This window comes from Dysidea avara, chromosome 8 (assembly GCF_963678975.1).
Source record: "Dysidea avara chromosome 8, odDysAvar1.4, whole genome shotgun sequence".
Taxonomy (NCBI): domain Eukaryota; kingdom Metazoa; phylum Porifera; class Demospongiae; order Dictyoceratida; family Dysideidae; genus Dysidea; species Dysidea avara.
This window is the reverse complement of record NC_089279.1, coordinates 25,941,619-25,966,422: the sequence shown is the minus strand read 5'-3', so window position 1 is coordinate 25,966,422 and position 24,804 is coordinate 25,941,619. Positions and strand designations below refer to the sequence as shown.

Here is a 24,804-nt window from a genome sequence, read left to right as displayed (position 1 = left end):
TAATATTATTAGCACTTTACAGTGACCAGCACTGAAGGTCTGACAGCAACATGTGCTGCAGCCTTAGGATTACCTAACCTAATTTCAGGTACTTAGACCTAATGACTTGACTTACTGACTGACTGATAAGGTGTAACAGAAAAGGGCCAAAGTAAGGAAAAAAATCCCTCCAACCCCAGGATTCGAACTGCAGGTCACCCAATGTCTAGTCGGGGCCACACTCAGTCTTCCTCCAGGAGGGATGGATTTTCTTCCTTAAACCTAAAGTATTTATTATTAGCACTTTACAGTGACCAGCGCTGAAGGTCTGACAGCAACATGTGCTGCAGCCTTAGGATTACCTAACCTTCTTTGTGTTTTCGCACACTTGCAAAAATTGCTATACAACGCAAACGCGTACTCCGATCGCCTTGAAAGTTGGCACACAGAAAGGGAGTCCAAAGGCGAATCCTAGTAGCAACTTTGGTGCATATCCGTTGAATAGTTCAGGTTTTATGACCAATTATTCGCGTAAAACAAGATCGATTTGTTGTCACGCCTACAGGGTAAACCGCTTCATGGAATGAGTTGAAAATTGCTATGTAGATGGAGTAACCATCGTAGACGTGCCTTTTGGTGATTTGAAAGGAATCGAGATAAAGACCATGGAGATACGACACAAAACCCAACCTATGTCACAATTACGCGATCGATTTTAATGAATTAAAAAGTATTAGTTTTTATGCCTATACTTGGCAAACCGCTTAGAGCAATGAGCTGAAAATTGGTGTATAGCTGGAATAATCTTCATAGAAAGTCCTTGCAGTAGCACAGAAGAATCAGAGTACAAACTACTGAGTTATGAGTCGAAAGCCAACTCCGTGTAGCAAATGCGAGATCGAGATACTCTAATAGAACAGTCACCCTAATAGAGCATTCAGCTAATTTACTCTATTATAAAGAAACTACCCTGTAGAGAGTTCATCTATTTATTTATTTATTTATTATTACTGAGCAGCCAGCACTGCTGATGCGCCCAGGAAAAAAAAATCACACATGTACATTACTACAATAATTAGAAATGTTAACTGAGAAAGAGTCAGAGTCATTTAAATCAATTAGGAATTGTGGCAACGAGTTCCAGTCTTGAGCTGTTCTGGAGAAAAAACTTTTTTGGTAAGCTGTAGTAGATGTTGTAGGGAGTATGAAATGGTACTGATGATATTGCCTGGTTTCTCTGGTCATTGGAAGATAATTGGATGGAATAGATAAGGGAATTAGGTTGTGAAGTGCTTTGTAAAATGTCTGCAGTCTGGATATCTTGCGTCGAGTTTTAAGTTCAGGCCAGGAGAGATGTTGGAGCATGGAAGTAACTGAACTGTATCTACTGTAATCTTTCAATACCCATCTTGCTGCTCTTCTTTGAATAGTTTCAAGTTTCTGTACATCACTGTTATAAATAGTGTCCCATACTACTGAAGCATATTCCAGTTGTGGTCTTACCATTGCTAAATATGCTGCTGCTTTCACTTGTGTAGAACAATTGCTTAGGTTACTCTTAAGAAAGTTTAATGTTCTGGATGCTTTTCCTGTTATTTTGGATACATGAGGTGACCAAGATAAATGTTTATCCCGAGGTATGTATGTCTATCAGTAATTGTTAAGGTATGGTTGTTCAGTTCATAGTTATGAATGATAGGTGACTGAGATCTGGTGCATCTTATTACAACACATTTGGATACATTAAACCGAAGTTGCTATATGTGTACCCATTCTGATAGTCTGTCAAGATCTTGCTGAAGGATGGAAGCATCATCCTGGGAATCAATTACTCTATATAACAAGCAGTCATCAGCAAACAGCCGTAGTGGGGATGAAATACTTCTGGTAATGTCATTAATATACAACAAGAACATCAGAGGACCAAGTACTGTTCCTTGTGGTACCCCTGATGTAACTGTTACACATCTATACAGACAAGTTACCCTATAGAGATCAGCTGCAAACAAGTAACCCTGTAGAGAGTTCAGCTACAGACAAGTCACTTTATAGTTTATACAATGTTCAGCTACAAGTAAGTCACTCTGAAAAGAATTCAACTACAAACAAGTCACTCTGTAGAGAAGTTTGCTACAAAAAGTCACCGTGTAGAGAGTTCAACAACAACAAAAAATCACCCTGTAAAGAGTTCAGCTACACAAACAAGTTACTCTGTAGAGAGATCAGCTAGAAACAAGAGAGAGCTCAGCTAGAAGAAGTTATCCTGTAGAGATCTCAGCTGCAAAGAAACCCTGTAGAGAGATCAACTACAAACAAATCACCCTGCAGAGCATTCAGCTATCACCCTGTAGAAAGTACAGGTACAAACAAATCACCCTATATAGAGTTCAGCTACAAAAAAATCACTCTGTAAAGAGTTCAGCTACAAAGAAACCATCCTGTAGAGAGTTCAGCTACAAACAAGTTAACCTACAGTTAGATCAGTTTGAAACAAGAGATTTCAGCTACAAACAAATCAGCCTGTAGAGAGTTCAGCTACGTATGAACAGATCACCCTGTAGAGAGTTCAGCTATACAAGTCACCCGGTAGAGAGATCAGCTAGAAGAAGTCATCCTGTATAGAGATCAGCTAGAAGCAAGTCACCTTGTAGAGAGTTCAGCTACAAAGAAACCATCCTGTAGAGAGTTCAGCTACAAACAAATCGCACTGTAGAGAGATCAGCAGAAACAAATCACCCTGTAGAGAGTTCAGCTACAAACAAATCACCCTGTAAAGAGATCAGCTAGAAACAATTCACCCTCTAGAGAGAATCCTGTGTAGAATTCAGCTACAAGCAAATCACCATGTAGAGAGTTCAGATACATTTCAAGTCCCTTAGTAGAGAAATCAGCTGTGAACAAGTTATCTAGTAAGGAATAATAGACGTGTAATAAATATATGTATACAATTTCTGATAAAATCAAAAACAGTTGAAGTATTAAAAATCTGCTTTGTCTTTTTATTCTTCCTGTGGTAAAGAAAAAGGATAGGTTAAAAAAGCCCCAAAGCCGGTCATAAATAATAATACATAAAGAAGTGATATCTAATCAAAAACAGCCAAGCTGTAAAAAAAGAGTGCAGCCCCAAAAAGGCCATGGTGAAAAAAGATGTGAAATCCAAGGTGGCGGCCAAGAAATAGTTGCGATGGTAGGTTACAGGTTTTTGCAATTGAATTCGTCGCCTTTGCAATTGAATTCGTCCCGTTTGCAATTGAATTCGTCGGTATTGCAATTGAATTCGTCGGTATTGCAACTGAATTTGTCCCGTTTGCAATTGAATTCGTCGGTTTTGCAATTGAATTCGTCGCTTTTGCAGTTGAATTAGTCGGTTTTGCAATAGAATTCGTCGCGTTTGCATTACAATTCGTCATAAACAAAACGGCTCCAAGAAACCAACCCGTTCATTGAGAGATGAACTAGCTATTTATGCCTTGGAGAGTTACACTTGAGACACTAGAAGGTAATTGAAGCTGGTAGTACGCGAAGCTGATAGCTGTCTGACAAGTTAATTAGCTTACAACAACATTTCCCTACTTAGGTGGCCTCCCCAAAGTTGGCTCCGAGCGTGGCGCTTGGCCGGAATCTGGGTGGCCTGCGGATCAAGTCACGATGGGGTTGGCTTTTTTTTCACCCCTTCTAGGTATTTGTCCCGTTTCACTTTAGGATATTTAGCTCAAAGATTTTCGCTTAGGCTCCTAGGCTATGGGTAAACACCTCGAACAGGCTCTGCCTTCTGTGTACACCCTCCAGTGCCTAACTGGTAAAGTAGATAATAACAATAACAGCTTGCTCGCGAGTGACCACACCCATCGCGAATGGCGTAGTAGAGTTTGGAATGTTGTTGGAGAGGCTGTAGAGGAAGAATTATTGCCTTATAAAGAGTTGTTTACTACTGTTGTACTTGAACAAGTTCTTGTAGCAGCTGCTACATCATGTTTTCATGTTTGCTCCAGCTGCCATTCTTGTTATGGACGAATTTAACTGCAAAAGCGACGAATTCAATTGCAAACGGGACGAATTCAATTGCAAAACCGACGAATTCAATTGCAAACGGGACGAATTCAATTGCAAACGGGACGAATTCAATTGCAAAAGCGACGAACTCAATTGCAAACGGGACGAATTCAATTGCAAAGTCGCCGAATTCAATTGCAAAAACCTGTAATGGTAAAAGTTTTAATAACAACAATTCAAGTGAATTTGGTGCCGAAACCCAAATTCACCGCATGAATTGTCGTTATTAAACTTTTTACCATAAACCTACCATCCCAACCATTTCTTGGCCGCCACCTTGGATTTCACATCTTTTTTCACACTGGCCTTTTAGGGGGCGCACTCTATTTTTTACAGCTTGGCTGTTTTTGGTTGGATAAATATCACACGAAGCAACTACCTTTTACTTTTGTACACAATTTAGTCTTTTTAAAAGTTATTACAGCAACTGTTAAAGGCTTCAGCTGCATTTCCAATGGCATAAATTTTGATGATTTAACAGCGAAACATTGCTGGAGAGTCCACCATTAAGAGTGGAACATTCACTTTTAGGAGTCTGGATCCCGAGGAGATCCGCCCCTCAAAGGCATGATTAGCTAGCTACCTCACAAAAAAAGCCAAACTGGTAAGACTATAAAACGACTACCCAGCGTTAATAAATAAAATAAATATTGGCCACTAAAATCATCTATTCCTCCTTAGGCACTAACCCAAATCAACAAAATAGATAAAAATACCAACTCTAAACTCATCAACACAAGTAACAAATTCTCTCTATTTAATACTATACCCACAACCCCCAAACCAAATAATCCCATTCCCAAATAAAATAACCCTTCCATTTTTTAAATTTATTAATTAATTTTGTAATTAAAATGACTAATTATTCTCATTCTAATCCGCCTTCTGCCCATTCATAAACTAGCCCCACTACTAAAACAAACAAAAAAATATACCCCCAAAACCCCAATAAAAGGCAAATCAAAAGATACAATCCCCAAAGGGAATAAAAATGCGATTTCCAGATCAAAAATTATAAATAAAATCCCTACAAATTAAAACCGCACGGAAAAAGGGACCCTCTTTATAAAAAATGGTTCAAACCAGGTGAGCATTTTTCTTTTCCAGGCTCTTGCAGATTTATAATATAAGATACACCTAAAAGCACCCCACAAACCCCAAAACACATATAAATATAATAAAGCAGACTTATTTCACTCATTTAATTCATTAAATACAAAATTCTATTTTGATTTAGTTATTTCAAATATCCCGAGTTCCTTGTAAAAACACATTTTGCTTCAAAACACCCCCCAAATCAAATCCCTCAATTAACTTTATGCCGCCTAACATTACTAACAATAATACGTAACTTCCTATAACAAAGCATTCTACATAATCTAAGTACAACCCTATTCCAACAAGAAAGCAATTTGATACCCCCCGTTCACCTCAACTAACAATATCTCCCACCCCAGATTGAGAAATTACCGGAAAAGCACAAAAACAAACCAAAATAAAAAATAATAATACTTTTCAATTAAATTTTTGTTCTCGCTCCAAAAATAACATCATAATAACAAAAAAAAACCCATAATGGCCCCCAAATAAATAATTAATAACACAAAAGCAAAAAAGTCCAGGCCCACTCCCAAAAATAATACCCCACTACATAGATAGGCTAACCCCAACCACAAAACAGAGTATACGGAGTGGCTCGCATAGATAACCATAACCCCCGGGAGCAAAACACCTAAAAGTAATAATAACTCTCCACCTTTTATCATAAATTTATTAATTTCTAAATTATTAAATTTATATTAATAATTTAGAAATAAGAATTTATAGGATTAAACACAAAAAAGGGAAAAATCCCTAACAAATAAATAAGGAATACAAGCGTTCCTAAAATATACATTTCTCTTTGCCCCAAATCTCGTCCCCCCATTAAATAAAAAGAGGACCGTCCACAAACTATTCTATTATATAAATATAATGAATAAACTACTGAGAGAACACCACCTCACAAAGCAAGAACACCTACAATTACACTATAAGAAAAAGCTGCAAACAAACAAAAAAACTCTCCTATAAAACCACAACTTAAAGGTAAGCCAAAATTCGCTAAAATCAGTAACAAGAACAATACACTAAAAAGAGGCATTTGCATTCCTACCCCTCGATAATATTTAATCAGTCTAGTCTTATGTCTATAATATAATACAGTAACAGCAATAAACAAGGTCGGACTAACGAAGCAATGAGCCAGCATTAAATAAAACCCTCCTACTACTCCTCATATACTAAAACTAAATAAAGAAATTACAACAACTCCCATATGTGCAACCGACGAATATGCTACCAATCGTTTAAAATCCACTTGCTGGCAAGTAATAAACCCGCCCCAAATAACCCCCAAAAGGCCCAAACCAATAACACCGGTGAAAAATAAAGAGAGGCCAAAGGAAATAACTTTAATAAAAATTGTAATATCCCATATCCCCCCAACTTCAATAACACTCCAGCTAAAAGCACCGAACCTGCAACCGGTGCCTCTACATGTGCCTGCGGTAATCATATATGAAATGGAAACAAAGGTATTTTAACTGCAAAACATAAAAAAAATAAAATAAATAATATACATTGATCTTTAAATCCCAATCCATAAGACTCCAAATAAAAATAATCCAAAGACCCCACAACCGAATATATTCAAAATATCCCTATTAATAAAAATACAGAACCAAAAAATGTAAAAAAAAGAAATAAAATGTTGCTCTTACCTTTTCCTCTCTTGATCCCCATATCCCTATTATAAGAAACATTGGAATTAATACACCCTCAAAAAATACAAAAAACAAGAAATTAAAACAAGAAAATGCACCAAATAATAACCCTTCCACAACAAATAAACATATTACAAATTCTCTCACAAATGTCCTAATACTCCGCCAACTTACTAAAATACAAATTATTGTTAAAAAAGATACTAAAATAAAAACAAATAAGACACATAATCTATTCCAAACACAAAGGGTCCAATTTTACCCGACTCTGGTCCTACACTTATTTCTCACCCAATAACCAAGTCTGGCCCCACTATTCCACCTAATAATATTACAACAAATAATATTATAAACCCCCATATTAATCCCATTCGGAACACTTCTCTTGTGTTCCGAAAGGGAATAATACTCATACTAATACAACTGATTCAAGGTAATAATAAAACAATTTTTAACATTTTCAATTAGCAAAAATGCAAAAACAATGAATATATTAATTGCGATTAAAAATCATCCTATCCTCAATATATTTTAATAAAGGAAACAAAACTAAAAAATAAATAAAATAAAAGGCGGTCGCAAATTGCCCAATAACTACATACGGCTCTTCCACTGGTCGCCCACCAATTAGAGTTAATAAAACAATTAGGGACCCGCCAATTATGCTCATAATTTTACCTATTATGCTATGCTGCACTGCTCAAAAATTTACCTATTATGCTTAAAGTTATGCTCAATACTTACCTATTATGCTCAAATTATGCCCAATTATTTATGCCTCAGTTCTCATGCTCTACTAATAATTTCCAGTTTATGGATAAACATAAGTGGCTAAAGCACAAACTTACTTGTCAAAATACATATCACAGAAAAGATCGATATACTCTAATAGAACAGTCAGCTGTGTGATTGTTCTATTAGAGTTACTGACTGTTCTATTAGAATATATCGATCTTTCTGTGATAGCTATTTTTATAAGCAAGAATTCATACTATTACACAAATATTCTACCCATTATGCTAGCATTATGCTCAATGCTTTCAGGCACCTATTATGCTCATAATTATGCCAGCATAATCGGCGGGTCCCTAAATACAATATCCCCCACCATAAACCAAAAAGCCAATTTACTTATCGGATACATCCCCAAACTTAACATCCGCCCTCTATATAAAAATGGTAAAATAAATCAAACAACAATACTAGCTGCAAGAGCAACAACCCCCCCTAATTTATTCGGAATAGATCGCAAAATGGCATACATAAATAAAAAATACCATTCCGGTTTAATATGAATAGGAGTAACTAAAATGTCGGCCTCCTTAAAATTCTCGGCATCACCCAAATAATACGGAAAAAATAAACAATAAAAACAAACAAAACAAAAAATAACGTATTTCCCGATAAATCCTTTACCGTATAATAAGGATGAAACGGTATTTTCTCTACATCAGAAGGCAAACCCATAGGATTATTCGACCCCAATTTATGCAAAAAATGCAAATGAACTAACACCAAGAAGGACAAAACAAAAGGAAACAAGTAATGAAAACTAAAAAACCTATTTAAAGTCGCATTACAAACCATCGGCCCACCTCAAATCAAAACAACAATATCCTGCCCCACATAAAGAACAACTGAAATAAAATCAGTGATTACTGCCGCCACCCAAAAAGACATTTGTCCCCAAGGCAAAACATACCCTAAAAATGCCGTTACTACCATAATTACATATATCACTATACCCACATAATTATCATACCTCTATCTTTCTATACCCACCATAATAAAGACCTTTCCCCATATGCAAATAAACACACACAAAAAACATAGACGCCCCATTAGCATGAAAATACCTAAAAAAATGCCCATTGAATATATCCCAACTAAGTTCTGCCACTAACAAAAAGGCAAATTTTTCATTCAGGCAATAAAACATTGCCAAAAGTATTCCACTAACTATTTGAACCACTAATATCATACCCAATAAAGACCCCAAATTTCATATATAACTTAAATTTATCGGCTCCCTTAAATCTATCACTATATTTGTGATCAGTTTTAAAGTGGGCCCCTTTCTTCACGCCGTTTTCATTGCAAAATTAACTATAATTCTGCTTAATTCCCAAATTCAATTAAACCAACCCAACTAAAATCTCGAACACTAAACTTAAATAAGCTAGACTTAAGGGTAAATAAGCTTTCCACAATAAACCCATCAATTGATCATATCGAACCCGAGGGAAGGTTCCCCGAACTCAAATAAAAAAGAATACAAAAAAAACCGCTTTAATAAATAATCACCCCCCCTCCCCCCCCCAAAAACAAAATACTAATAAACACCGCCATAAATAAAAGATGAAGATATTCTGCTAAAAAAAACAAAGTAAAAAGTGCCCCCCATATTCTACATGATATCCAGAGACTAACTCAGATTCTCCTTCCGTTAAATCAAAGGGGACCCGATGTATCTCAGCCAAGGCAGAAACACAAAATAAAACAAACATTGGAAAAAGCGGTATTACATACCATATGCCCTCCTGCCCCGCAATTATATAACTCAAATTAACACTATTTGCAGGAATACACACACATAAAATAATTAACCCAATGGCTACTTCATAACTAATCATTTGGGCCGCCGCTCTTACCGTCGCATCTATTGAATACTTCGAATTACTCACCCACCCAGAAACCATAACTGAATATACACTAATAGATGAGGCCGCCAAAACAAATAATATTCCCAAATTCAAATCGCTATATACACTTGGAAACGGAATCACCCCCCAAGGAACAAAAGCTACCGCCAAGGAAAAAACAGAAACACATAAAAATACTCCCCCATAAGCAAAACTAGGTATTGTTGTTCTTGTCAAAATAAACTTTAACCCATCTGCAAACGGTTGAAACACCCCCCACAAACCTACTATATTTGGTCCCCGTCATCGCTGTAATACCCCTAATAGCTTCCTTTCCGCCAATGTAATAAAAGCAACCCCCAATAACAAAGGAACTATTAAAATCAAATTCCTTATTACATACATTTTATGATTCTGAATGGCAAATTCTATTCTAGTCAATAGAATAGAATAGAATTTGCCATTCATTGAATGGCAAATGGTTCATCGAAGACTATCCATTTGCCATTCATTGAATCCAAAATGGACAATCAAAGATCATCCATTTTGGATTCAGAAAGATTTTGTTAATTTCTATTAATTCTTACAAAGGGAGCTTCCAAATAAGTATGCCACTCAGGCGGAGATCCTAACACTCATTCTAATGTGCCTCCATCATACCCTCAACCTCAAAATAATACCTTTTTAACATATGCGCCATAATAATATATAAAAAGATGAAGACCCCAACTATAGAAATAACGGATCCCACAGAACTTATAAAATTCCACCCAGCGAAACTATCAGGAAAATCTGAATATCTTCGAGGCAAACCAGTTAGGCCTAAGAAATGTTGAGGAAAAAAAGTTAAATTAACCCCGACAAACATGACCCAAAAATGTATTCTCCCTCATAACTCATTAAAGCTGAATCCTGTTATTTTCCCAAATCAAAAGTACATTCCAACAAAAATAGCAAATACCGCACCCATAGACAAAACATAATGAAAATGAGCTACAACATAATAAGTATCATGTAACACCACATCTAAAGAACTATTTGATAATACAATACCTGTTAACCCTCCAATAGTAAATAAAAATACAAACCCAATCGCCCACAACATAGGAGTATCTAAAATCTTTGTTCCTCCTAAAGTAGTTATGACCTAACTAAATATTTTTATTCCCGTCAGTACAGCTATAATCATAGTTGCCGCAGTAAAATACGCCCGAGTATCCACATCCATTCCTACAGTAAACATATGATGAGCCCAAACTATAAATCCCAAAACACCAATTGAAATTAAAGCATACGCCATCCCCAAATAACCAAATATCCCTTTTTGACTAAATACTGGTATCACTTGAGATACAATCCCAAACCCGGGTAATACTAAAATATATACTTCTGGATGTCCAAAAAACCAAAACAAGTGTTGAAACAAAATTGGGTCTCCTCCACCTGCCGGATCAAAAAAAGATGTACTAAAATTCCTATCTGTTAATAACATCGTTATCCCCCCAGCTAAAACTGGCAAAGACAACAATAACAAAAAAGCCGTTACCAAAATTGCCCAAATAAATAGTGGCATTCTATCAAAACTTATTCCTGGGGCCCACATATTTAAAATCGTCGTAATAAAATTCATTGACCCCAATATCGAAGAAATACCCGCAAGATGTAAACTAAATATCGCCATATCTACTGAAGGCCCTGAATGTGCTTGAATACTTGAAAGTGGCGGATACAATGTTCATCCTGTCCCCGCTCCTTGTTCCACAAATGCCGACCCTACTAACATCATTATTGCTGGCGGCAATAACCAAAAACTTATATTATTTAATCTTGGAAATGCCATATCTGGAGAACCTATATAAGTTGGCAAAAACCAATTCCCAAACCCCCCTATTAAAATTGGCATCACAAAAAATATCATAACTAAGGCATGCACTATTACATTATATAAATGATCATCTCCAAGCATTGTTCCCGGCCCCGATAATTCTAACTGTATTAACATACTCAACCCCACACCAACCACACCTGATACCCCCCTAGTACTAAATACAAGCTACCTATATCCTTATGATTTGTAGAAAATAACCAACGTATCATTTATTTTATAAATGATACGTTGGTTATACATGGAGAGTGGAAATTTGACTGAAATTATACTTGCTAGAATCCGAGAATCATAGCCATCGTCTTAAATTTCATCAGAAGCATCCGTGGTTTCCTTTTCCTACTTCTTTTCTTTAAAATACACGAAACAACTTCACTGCAAAGACTGAATACGCCATGCGCATGGCATGGTAGCCCCATTCAAAATGGCGGCCGAAAAGTGGGCGTGGTTTTGGAAAGAGTCTATTATAAAGCACTACTGTATGTAGTGGGATATTCAAGGGGTACAACAGTTTATATATCACTTTGACACCTCAGATCAAAGGAAATCACAGGGTTATATATCACATATTTCCCTGACCATAGGGTGATATCTAGATATCGCCCTGTGGTTAGGGCAATATCATGATATAGCCCTGACCACAACTGTCTTTGATGCTGAGGCAGCTACAAAGCATCAGTTCCCTTTGATTATTTATATATAGATGCTTAAAGTTTTGCATTGTGGGTTTGAATTAGAGCTGCTTAAAGTTTTGCATTGTGGGTTTGAATTAAACATGTTGATTTAGTTAGGGGCATTGTTGTGAAGTAAAAAGAATTGAGCAAGTCAGCATTGCATAGTTCAGTTACTAAGCATCACTAAATAATCATTTTTGCAATTTGGGGATTGTTTTTCTACAGAGTACATTTCAACTGCACGAAAAGATGCCTCAAACATTCACAACCTATATGTCTAAGTGTTTATTTTAGCACCTTAGGTAACTTTATTCATCCACAAAGTGATTATTTGGTTTAAAATGGTATCACTACAACCAGTGAAACCCACAATCATTTCTTTTTTATGCCCACAATTTAAACCTACAATCGATTTTTGCAAACCTCTGTATAAAAGTAATGTGGTGAATGCAGGTTTGTCTTCCTTCACACGTGAGCATGCCAGAGTGGTATATATTACTTATACCATGGCCACTCTGGATTTGCCTGATATATATGCCTGCGCCCTCGGGCTTGGGCATATATCAGGCAAATCCTTCGTGGCCATGGTATAACTATTAATTGTACATGACTAATCACACAAAAGGTGTGCTAAAATCAATGATAAGTGGCTAGCTAATGATTAAAAAGTTCACAGCATACAATAAAGGACAAATAGAGTACACACTACGTATACAATAGTTACATGCAAGTGTACTAACCAGTTGAGGAAGTGGTTATGAAGAGTTTCTCATTCATAGGGGCATGGTCAGAATGGAACACATGCAGGAAGTGATCCACAGATGGTGGATGATGTGAAACAGTGACCATCAATGGTGACTATTAGTAGTGACATTAACGTGATGAATGTCATGTGTGCATGTATGTATGGGGTAGAAGTTCTTGAGAGATAACATTTTATTTACATATGAAATTATTGCAAATATGAATGTGAGTACATATATATGAAGTATTCAGAACCTGATAACTTTCAGGATTGATATGTTTGTGCATCTACATAATAAAATGAAAATAGTAGAAAAATTAACTCTCTAAAATTTCTATTGATTAAATTATCCACACAGTACTGCACTTCAAGTAATAACAAATTGTGATTAACACATACATGTACCTTTATGTCTTCAGAGCTGCCTACTGGTTACAACACTAATGATCATAGTATGTACAATCAAATGCACAGTACATGGTACATACATGCATTAATCTATGCACATGGAGCAATTAAAAAAGATCCTACACACATAAAGGCATACAATTTAGTTGCACAAATTCCAGTTGAAATGATACAACGCACTACACTGAATATATAGCACAAATTATGGCACCCCTGGCCATGGTTCTGTTTAAAGGCCAGGGTTCTTGAAACCAGTTCTAATATCTCATATTTCATTGCATTGTTGCAAGTGAAGATTCCAAACTGTAAGTCAATTATACTGAGGTCAGCACCATTAACCACAATCACCCTGCACCTCGTGTGCTCTAAGTAATTATATCTAATCCAAAACAGCCAAGCTGTAAAAAAAGAGTGCGGCCCTGAGAAAGGCTATGGTGAAAAAAGATGTGAAATCCAAGGTGGCGGCCAAGAAATGGCTGTGATGGTAGGTTAATTGTAAAAATTTTAATAACGACAATTCAGGTGAATTTGTAGCTGACCTCTCTGCAAGGTGATCCTTCTAGCTGATCTCTCTACCGGATGACTTGTTAGTAGCTGAACTCTCTACAGGGTGATTAGTTTGTAGCTGAACTCTCTACACGGTAAATTCTTCTAGCTGATCTTTCTACAGAGTGATTTGTTTGTAGCTGAATTCTCTACAGGGCGATTTGTTTGCAGCTAAACTGCGGAACTCTCTACAATGTAACTTCTTCTAGCTGAACTCTCTACGGGTGGCTTGTTTCTAGTTGATCTCTCTACAGGGTGACTTGTTTCTAGCTGAACTCTCTACAAGGTGATTTGTTTCTAGCTGAACTCTCTACAAGGTAACTTCTTCTAGCTGATCTTTCTACAGGGTGATTTGTTTGTAGCTGAATTCTCTACAGGGCAATTTGTTTGCAGCTGAACTCTGTACATGGTAGTTTCTTTGTAGCTGAACTCTCTACAATATAACTTCTTCTAGCTGAACTCTCTACAGGGTGACTTGTTTCTAGCTGATCTCTCTACAGGGTGACTTGTTTCTAGCTGAACTCTCTACAGGGTGATTTATTTGTAGCTGAACTCTCTACAAGGTAACTTCTTCTAGCTGATCTTTCTACAAGGTGATTTGTCTGTAGCTGAATTCTCTACAGGGCAATTTGTTTGCTGCTGAACTCTCTACATGGTAGTTTCTTTGTAGCTGAACTTTCTACAATGTAACTTCTTCTAGCTGAACTCTCTACAGGGTGACTTGTTTGTAGCTGAACTCTACAGGGCAATTTGTTTGCAGCTGAACTCTCTACATGGTAGTTTCTTTTAGCTGAACTCTCTACAATGTACCTTCTTCTAGCTGAACTCTCTACAGGGTGACTTGTTTGTAGTTGAACCCTCTACAGGGTGATTTGTTTGTAGCTGAACTCTCTACAAAGTAACTTCTTCTAGCTGATCTTTCTACAGGGTGATTTGTTTGTCCCTACAGGGCAATTTGTTTGCAGCCGAACTCTCTACATGGTAGTTTCTTTGTAGCTGAACTCTCTACAATATACCTTCTTCTAGCTGAACTCTCTACAGGGTGACTTGTTTCTAGCTGAACTATCTACAGGGTGATTTGTTTGTAGCTGAACTCTCTACAAGGTAACTTCTTCTAGCTGATCTTTCTACAAGGTGATTTGTCTGTAGCTGAATTCTCTACAGGGAAATTTGTTTGCTGCTGAACTCTCTACAGGGTGATTTGTTTGTAGCTGAACTCTCTACAAAGTAACTTCTTCTAGCTGATCTTTCTACAGGGTGATTTGTTTGTCTCTACAGGGCAATTTGTTTGCAGCTGAACTCTCTACATGGTAGTAGCTGAACTCTCTACAATGTAACTTCTTCTAGCTGAATTCTCTACAGGGTGACTTGTTTCTAGCTGAACTCTCTACAGGGTAATTTGTTTGTAGCTGAACTCTCTACAAGGTAACTTCTTCTAACTGATCTTTCTACATGGTGATTTGTTTGTCTCTACAGGGCAATTTGTTTGCAGCTGAACTCTGTACATGGTAGTTCTTTGTAGCTGAACTCTCTACAAGGTAGCTTCTTCTAGCTGATCTTTCTACAAGGTGATTTGTCTGTAGCTGAATTCTCTACAGGGCAATTTGTTTGCTGCTGAACTCTCTACATGGTAGTTTCTTTGTAGCTGAACTCTCTACAATGTAACTGCTGCTAGCTGAACTCTCTACAGGGTGACTTGTTTGTAGCTGAACTCTCTACAAGGTAACTTCTTCTAGCTGATCTTTCTACAGGGTGATTTGTTTGTAGCTGAATTCTCTACAGGGCAATTTGTTTGCAGCTGAACTCTGTACATGGTAGTTTCTTTGTAGCTGAACTCTCTACAATGTAACTTCTTCTAGCTGAACTCTCTACAGGGTGACTTGTTTCTAGCTGATCTCTCTACAGGGTGACTTGTTTCTAGCTGAACTCTCTACAGGGTGATTTGTTTGTAGCTGAACTCTCTACAAGGTAGCTTCTTCTAGCTGATCTTTCTACAAGGTGATTTGTGTGTAGCTGAATTCTCTACAGGGCAATTTGTTTGCTGCTGAACTCTCTACATGGTAGTTTCTTTGTAGCTGAACTCTCTACAATGTAACTGCTTCTAGCTGAACTCTCTACAGGGTGACTTGTTTGTAGCTGAACTCTCTACAAGGTAACTTCTTCTAGCTGATCTTTCTACAGGGTGATTTGTTTGTAGCTGAATTCTCTACAGGGCGATTTGTTTGCTGCTGAACTCTCTACATGGTAGTTTCTTTATAGCTGAACTCTCTACAATGTAACTTCTTCTAGCTGAACTCTCTACGGGTGACTTGTTTCTAGCTGATCTCTCTACAGGGTGATTTGTTTCTAGCTGAACTCTCTACAGGGTGATTTGTTTGTAGCTGAATTCTCTACAGGGCGATTTGTTTGCAGCTGATCTCTCTACATGGTAGTTTCTTTGTAGCTGAACTCTCTACAATGTAACTTCTTCTAGCTGAACTCTCTACAGGATGACTTGTTTCTAGCTGATCTCTGTACAGGGTGACTTGTTCCTAGCTGAACTCTCTACAGGTGATTTGTTTGCAGCTGAACTCTCTCACATGGTGGTTTCTTTGTAGCTGAACTCTCTACAAAGTGACTTCTTCTAGCTGATCTATCTACAGGATGACTTGTTTCTAACTGAACTCTCTACAGTGTGATCTGTTCATAGCGGAACTTTCTACTGGGTGATTTGTTTGCAGCTAAACTCTTTGCATGATTGTTTCTTTGTAACTGAACTCTCTACAAGGTGACTTCTTCTAGCTGATCTCTCTACAGGATGACTTGTTTCTAACTGAACTCTCTACAGTGTGATCTGTTCATAGCAGAACTTTCTACTGGGTGATTTGTTTGCAGCTAAACTCTTTGCATGATTGCTTCTTTGTAACTGAACTCTCTACAATGTGACTTCTTCTAGCTGATCTCTCTACAGGATGACTTGTTTCTAACTGAACTCTCTATAGTGTGATCTGTTCATAGCGGAACTTTCTACTGGGTGATTGTTTGCAGCTAAACTCTTTGCATGATTGTTTCTTTGTAACTGAACTCTCTACAAGGTAACTTCTTCTAGCTGATCTCTCTACAGGGCAATTTGTTTGTAGCTGAATTCTCTACAGGGTGATTTATTTGAGCTGAACTCTCTACATGATGTTTTCTTTGTAGCTGAACTCTCTATTAGGTACCTTCTTCTAGCTGATCTGACTACAGGGTGACTTGTTTGTAGCTGAATTCCCTACAGAATAACTTGCAATGTAATATAACTGTGTAAATTATACATGCAGCTGAATGCTTTATTAGCGTGACTGTTCTATTAGAGTATCTCGATCTCGCATTTGCTGCACGTAGTTGCCTTTCGAATCATAACTCAGTGATTTGTAATCTGATTCTTCTGTACTACTGCTAGAACTTTCTATGATGATTATTCCAGCTACATACTGATTTTCAGCTCGTTGCTCTAAGCGGTTTGCCTGGTAGACACGAAAACTAATAGTTTTTTTATTCATAAAAATCGATCGCGTAATTTTGACATAGGTTGGGTTTTGTGTCATATCTCCATGGTCTTTATCCCGATTCCTTTCAAACCAAAAAAAGGCACTCCTACGATGGTTGTTCCATCTACATATCAATTTTCAACTGATTCCTCCAAGGGGTTTACCCTGTAGGCGTGACAGACATTCGACCTTATTTTACGCAAATAATCGGTCATACCTCCTTGAATGTTCATCGGATTCCTACCAAAGTTGGTACGGAAATCCGCCTTAATGAGCCCTTTAAGTGTGCCAAATTTCAGCCCAATCCGAGCACGCATTCATGTTTTATGGCGAATTTTGCGAAGTGTGCGAAATGAAGATGAAGAAAAAAACGAAGAAATTAAAACGAAAAAATTAAAACGAAATTTTGTTCGCTCGTATCTCGGAAATGGCTGAAGCGATTTTCTTCAAATTTGATATGTAGACTCCCCTAACTGGGCGGAACGTCTCTAGCAAATTTGGTTCCAATCGGATAAGGGATCACAGAGCTACATAGGTGTGAAAATTGCGTTTTCTTTCTTCCAGTTAATATACTCACGATGTGGCGCGCCGGCTTCTTGGGCCGCACGACACACTATCGTGTGTCTTGATCTTTCTTCCTGTTAATATACTCACGGTGTGGCGCGCTGGCTTCTTGGGCCGCACGACACACTATCGTGTGTCTTGATGTCTGGTCCTAAGCAGATACCTGACTCATTTAAACACCGAGTATAAAATGATTTATAGGAAATATACTCCCGGGCTTCCAAAAAAATAAATACAGCAAGTGATCTGATTTGTAAGATATATGATAAACCTATTAGCAGTGGTCAAGCTTATCAGACATTAAGAGTTAAGCAAACAAATACCAGGGCTAGCACCTATTGTACAACACACAATGGTGTGGGTTTCCAAAGTAAATCCCCAAGATATGACATTTGCAATCCCACCTAACACCAGGTCTCAGATGAAGCAATTACAGTGAACTTGACCAAGTAAATGATCAATAATTGTTTTTAAACTTTACCATTTGTAATGTGGTATGCATGTACATACATACATGTGGATTAGTATGTGCTTTAGTGAGTGTATGTAGGTATGCATGTGCACAAGTGAATGTGTGTTTACAGATTTTCTTGGATACATATACTTGCTGATCATTGCTTCTTTGGAATTTATGCACTGTTTCCATTCTAGCCAATTAAAACACACATACAAATGTTTATCAGTGTGTTGTGCTTCAGAATGAATATTGTATCCCTATCGGCATGTAGGTAAGCACAAAACATAAGCCATAAGAGTCTATATTACCAATAGAGAGGATAATGTTTCTACATTTATACCTTCAAAAGGCACGTACCATTAACATTAGTTTACACATAGAGTATTGCTAACACTTCCACAAAGCACTTTTCATAATAACGATTTTCTGCACTAATAGCACGTCTGCAGTTCTTCAGTAGTGACAACACTTCAAGGTGTTTCTCTGCTAGTTTTCTTACTCAAACACTGGATAGAAATATACTTGTATATATAAGTCACTGCATTAGAGTAATGTTAAAATTTTAATTCCCATGCACAGGTTTTGCCTATACTGTAGACACAGAAATGTGTATATATAGAAGGAAGCTCTATTGGTAAGAGATAAAACTTCTTTTTCATACAGCAAAAATTTAAACCAATTTTTATTAGACACTTAATTTGCCACTAATTTTGTTTATCCAGCACATAGATCAGAAAGGATGTTGGTGTTGTATACAACAGACCAGTCACAAGTGAGTCCAAAACAGAAAATCTTATGTTTGATAATTAAAATAATTATCCTATCTACACAAATTATTGCAGAAATCACTTCTGTGTGTGCTTCTTACAGGGTCCATGAGGCAACAACTGTGGGAAGATGCTAATGAAGTTTGGGTGAGTACAGCATGGTAGGATACACCTGTGACTGGTCTCCTATAGTAAAGAACCTCCTCACTACTCTGGTACATTGTGTTTTGTTAGATACTTGATTGGCTTTTTGCTTATCCAGCACGTAGACCAGAAGAAGTGTTGTGTACTACACACTTTTATCCAATCAGCTGTTGCTACTATTCAATTTCAGGTATAGGTTAGTGAGATAAGTTTTTTCAAAAAAAATCTGGTACAAATCTTACACCAGCTGATTATGGAACTTTTGATCTAATTTTGCCTCAGCTTCTAAGCTACAAACTTGATAATACTTCTGATTACTCTGATACTCTGCTATAGTAGGTGGATCTTGGAAAGCCACTGTCCAAAAATGTCAATGCTCAGACAACGGACATGTGCGCTTGGACACCACCCTCAACACCCTTCCCATGTAACTTCAACAGCTATTGTGTGGTAGTGATTGATAGAGCTAACCTTGAGCTACCCCATGATATAAGCAGATTAGATTTTTATTAACTGGTATTGTAGATAGCGGCTTTTTCCCAGAAGTGGTAACTTGATCAAACGTTAAGCGCAAAAAATCATTTTATTTTTGGACTTTTCAGATAATTTTGGTATTTTATGCATGTCAGTGAAGCACTAGCTTGAAAGGTTTTAAATGCAGCAGTTGAAACACAGGTATAGTGTGTTTTTCGTCAATTCTAGGTGGAAGAAGAAAAGCTACTTATAGCTGCAGTATAGTGGTTCTATACAAATTAGCTAAATAAGGCCACTCCTCTTACTCATTTGACATTTTTGAAATATTATTGTCAATTTCAGATAGTGGAGGTCAGCAATAAACTGCAACAGTGTGCAAAACCTCTTATATGACTGTTCTATTTGAGTAATTTATACGTTGAGTGCATTTCGTTTGTTAACTTTTGTGTTGTAAGCTCCTATATTGTTTTCTAGAATCTCTTCTGAAACAAGTCATAGATGTTGGGTCACGTAAACACAAAAACCTGTAAAATTTAACAAGTGAAATGCGCTCTAAATATAAACTACTCTAATAGAACAGTCATATATGTGGTAGTGAGGTTTCACACACTGTTGCAGTTTATTGCTAACTTCCACTATCTGAAATTGACTTTAATAATATCAAATGAGTAAAAGGAGTGGCCTTATTTAGCTAACTTGTATAGAACTACTCTATATGTAGCTTGTTTTCTTCCACCTAGAATTGATGAAAAACACCCTATACTTGTGTTTCAATTGCTGCATTTAAAACCTTTCAAGCTAGTGCTTTACTGACATTCATAAAGTGCCAAAAGTATCACAAATAATTGAAAAGTCCAAAAATAAAATGATTTTTTTTTGTGTCCAATGTTTGATCAAGTTAGCTACCACCTCTGGGAAAAAACGGCTATCTACAATACCAGTTAATAAAAATCTAATCTGCTTATATCCTGAGGTAGTTCAAGGTTAGCTCTATCAATCACTACCACACAATAACTTATGAAGTTGCATGGAAAGGGTGTAGAGGGCGACGTCCGAGCGCACATGTTGTTGTCTGAGCATCGACATTTTTGGACAGTGGCTTTCCAAGGTCACTTCAGCCACACAATATAACTAAATCCTTTTATATTTATATAAGGAGGTAATAGTCATAGGTCTTCATAATAGTGCAATAATTGATCGATCGCAAGTCTTGTTGCTCCTCTAGGAAACATTGCCTCTGAAAATACATGGTGGCCGAAAACACCTGAGCTGCTCTACCATAGATTATAATCTATGCCTGTACATACAAAAGTGTACTGTACGCAAGACACTCTTCAACCTTGTGGAACTGGCTACATCATCCACAGAAATTGAGCCCTGCACTTTCTCAAGCTGGTTGACTGAATGCTCACAATGACAATCCACAGAAGATTTTATAACTTTATATACATGTGTCACATATGTTGTGCTATCTGTGCTATTGTTATACACTGCTTGTGCTACTGTAGGATAATGAGAGTCTGATTAATGAAGAAGACGCTCTCAACAAACTCGCTCGTCGCAAACCAACGAAACTTCGAGTTTGAATCATGAATTACCTAATAATACTGCACTCGCTGTGAGCAAACCATCACAAAAAAATATTGGTGGTTTGATTGATGAACCACAATTGCCAGCATCACTGCATCATTTAGACAAGATTTTGGGGTCCAAAAATGGGTTTCTATCCATGAAGACCAAATGAATGATAGCTTAAACTTCCTCACACCACAGTATATAGTATTCACCCATCAGCAAAGAAGTCATGTACGAAAGTCATGTACGAAGTATGGTTAAATTCTGAGCTTACTAACCTTGATGATCTGGGCAAGCTCAGTATTTTGGGGGAAAATAGCCCCAAAAGGAACCTTTTTCTTATCACTTACCCTTTCAATGGCTTAACACCATATACTTTAAGATCCATAACATATCAGGACATACAGTAGTGTGTTGTGCAGATAAGTACAGCTAGTGCGGACACATGACAGACAAGTGTGTATTATGCAGGAACCAAGTGTTTTCATGCATTGGTAGCTCATGATCTAGTGAACCAGTTTTGAAACTCGGGTAGGGCACCTCCTATTCCAAATTTGAGTTGGCTATCACCGAGGTATGTGCCTTCAAAGTTTGCCTTATTTTCCCTGTATTTTCTTCATCTTCTGCTTCTTTTTTCTTTTCGCTCCACTCACTATAACCTGTGCATGTTTTAGTCGATTGACTTCAAATTTGGAGGGCAGTACAAGCATACTGCAGCACATCTACAGCCTAATTTTTGTACAGATCAAACTAAGAACAATGGAATTATGTACGATTTTGAAATTGCAAAAGTGATTTGTTGTCAAGTCTACAGGGTAATCCGCTTGATGAAATAACTTGAAAATCAGTCTGTGCATGAAATTGCTATCATAGTGCAAACCTTTTGTAGTTTGAAAGTACTGAGAGTATTACCTAAGGAGACAAAAAGCAAAACCAAACAAATGAAGATCAAGATACTCTAATAGAACAACAGTCGCTAAGAAATAAAAAAAACATCGGAAAAATTTCTCCAGGTTTTGAACCAGGGACTTCCTATATACCCAAGCACTTTACCACTCTGCCACTACTGTCAGTTTATCATCTCACTTAACCCCTCTCACCACCACAACTGCCATATGGCAGTTTCAATACATAAATGCCCATAAGCTCATATTCTGAGCACTCTGTAACTTCAGTTGAGCGGTTTAGTAGCTCCTGCGCTTATCCTGTAGCTGCCATGCCCTTAAGTGAACGGGAACAGGGATAACTGGTTTCTCACGCACTATCGCATGGTTAGATGATGTATTTGCCTACTTTCGGGATGTCGATAACAAGCATTATAGATGATTCTTCGAAGTGATAATGGTACTACTAATGAACAGAAACAATAAGGAGAGGGGTTAAAGTGGCGTGCTGCTACTGTTTTACATCTCAAGTCAGTGACCTCATGAATATATGCGCATGCGCACTAGCTCAAATGCCTGAAAACCAGACTTGGAGATAATCGCTTCAACTTTTAACAGGTTAGCGATGCTTATTGTGTTATTATAAACGGTACTAGACTGATAAGTTGTAAGATTTGATGTGTGGTTTTACATATGTGACCGGATTTGCGAAAAGGTACCTTTTTCACACACAAAATTTGACTCATTTTTTGAATTTTGAAGCTTCATAACTTTATTATCATGGCATATAATTGCCTGAAATTTTCCATGATTGTAGCTACAGTATCTGGATGCATTTTGATACTATATGCGAGTTAATCAGTGTAAGAAGTCAAGTGTTACATTATTTTGTTTGCTGGTATGTGAAATGTGTGGAAAAGGTACCTTTTCGCAAATCCGGTCACATATGCCGATTTTTGCACTTTAGAGTTATATAATAGCTTTGTGGTTGTCGTTTGTGTAAACAACAACTCAATAATCGAATTCCTTGTTCAGTAGCGAGTAATTTGATATATAGTTTTATAGGATTATCTTGTCTGGTTTGTAAGCTATAGCAGTTTAGAAGCAGTAGATTGGAGCCTCTACAAATTTGGCGGTGAAGTGGTTGACTAAAGTTCTACTTTAGGAAGATACAAAGTACATGAAAAAAGAACAATTGAGATACTCTAATAGAACAGTCACTCAGAAGTAAAAAATGTGCACAAAAAACATCGGATAAATTTCTCCAGGTTTTGAACCAGGGACCTCCTATATAGCTACTCTGCCACTGCTGTCAGTTTCTCACCTCGCTTAACTAAATTTCTGGTTTAGTACACTAGAATGATATGCGTTGCATTGAAGTTCTCAGAAAAACATGTGCTCTTTAGAGCACTAAAAAATTATGAAAATAGCCTATATCAGGTGTGTCATGTGGCCAAGTACAGCCAGTATAGGCAGGTGACATACTGATTTACAGAACTAAGAAAATGCCATTTTCATGTATCCGTAGCTCAATAGTGCTTGAACGGTAATTTACCATTTCTGTTGTGGAAACTTCCTCAGGGTAGGCATCTCCCATTCCTAATTTGGGTTGAATCTGCCCAGCTACCATTGGGATATACACACCTTCAAAAATTCGTCTTATTTCAATTCGACACAAATACATGTATTAAAGGGAAAAAAGTTAAAAGGAAGTATCAAGGCCAACCATAGGCTAGCTTTGAAACTTGCAATTACAAAGAAGTGATATCTGCACAAAAACAGCCAAGCTGTAAATAAGGTGTGGCATTAAAAAACCTGGGTGAAAAAAGTTGTTAAGTCAAAGGTGGCGGCCAACTGCAATGATGTTAATACTAATAATCTTTGGTAATGGCTGTGTGCATTGTTAAAATTTATTAGCATTAACATCATAGCAGCCATTTCTTGGCCACTACCCTGGGTTTCACAACTTTTTTTCACCCAGGCTTTTTTTCACAGCTTGGCTGTTTTTGTGTGGATAACTAGCACCAAGAGTTTTGTTGTTAGAAACTAATAGGCATTTATCCAAATGACTTTGGATTTACATGATTGAGTTTGGCTACAGGCCAAGTTCGTGTTGATATAATTATGTAATGTTAAAACACCTAGACAAGACATCAAATGTGAGATCAAGTGTTGAACACCATAAGGATGGAAACCATGTGAGCCTTAAATTATTTTGACTAAATGCCTATTAGTTTATTTTTACAGTTTCTAACAAGAAAACTTGACAAAACTCTTGGTACTTGTTATATGCTATGGATCTTAAAAGTTGTTTTACGCTAAGAATTACGGTTTAAAGTTGATGGGAGAGCAAGTAATGAAAAAAGGTCTTTTTTGGGTGAATTTTTCCCAATACTGGGCTTGCCCATATCGTTAACTTTAACCATGTTTGGTATGTGACTGTTTTTGCTGATGGGTGATTGACTACTGTGGTGTGGCTATCATTTGTTTGAACGAAAACCTGTTTTTGTATCCCAACATCTTGTCTAAATGATACAGTGATGGTAATCATGCTTCACCAATCAAACAACCAATAATTTTTGGTGACGGTTTGCTCACAGAGGAGGGTTGGGTGCAGTAGTGTGATAAAGATCATCATTTCCAGAGTTACAGCTTAGATATTTTGATTGATTTCACCTTATGAAGGCAATAGAATGTACTGCCACCCCAGCTATATTCAAGTGAGAGTTGCAG

General features: G+C 37.2%; 1 protein-coding gene and 1 pseudogene across 1 annotated transcript; both read right to left on the bottom strand.

Moving 5' to 3' along the window:
• Positions 1-4,688: 4,688 nt before the first annotated feature.
• Positions 4,689-7,210, bottom strand: LOC136264885 (NADH-ubiquinone oxidoreductase chain 4-like). Its single transcript, XM_066059649.1, is given in 5 exon segments — positions 4,689-6,444; positions 6,447-6,767; positions 6,770-7,018; positions 7,021-7,071; positions 7,120-7,210. Coding segments are annotated over 5 exon segments (1,317 nt in total). The 3' UTR covers positions 4,689-5,839.
• A 1,559-nt stretch (positions 7,211-8,769) lies between these two features.
• Positions 8,770-9,951, bottom strand: LOC136264884 (NADH-ubiquinone oxidoreductase chain 1-like; annotated as a pseudogene).
• Positions 9,952-24,804: the final 14,853 nt, after the last annotated feature.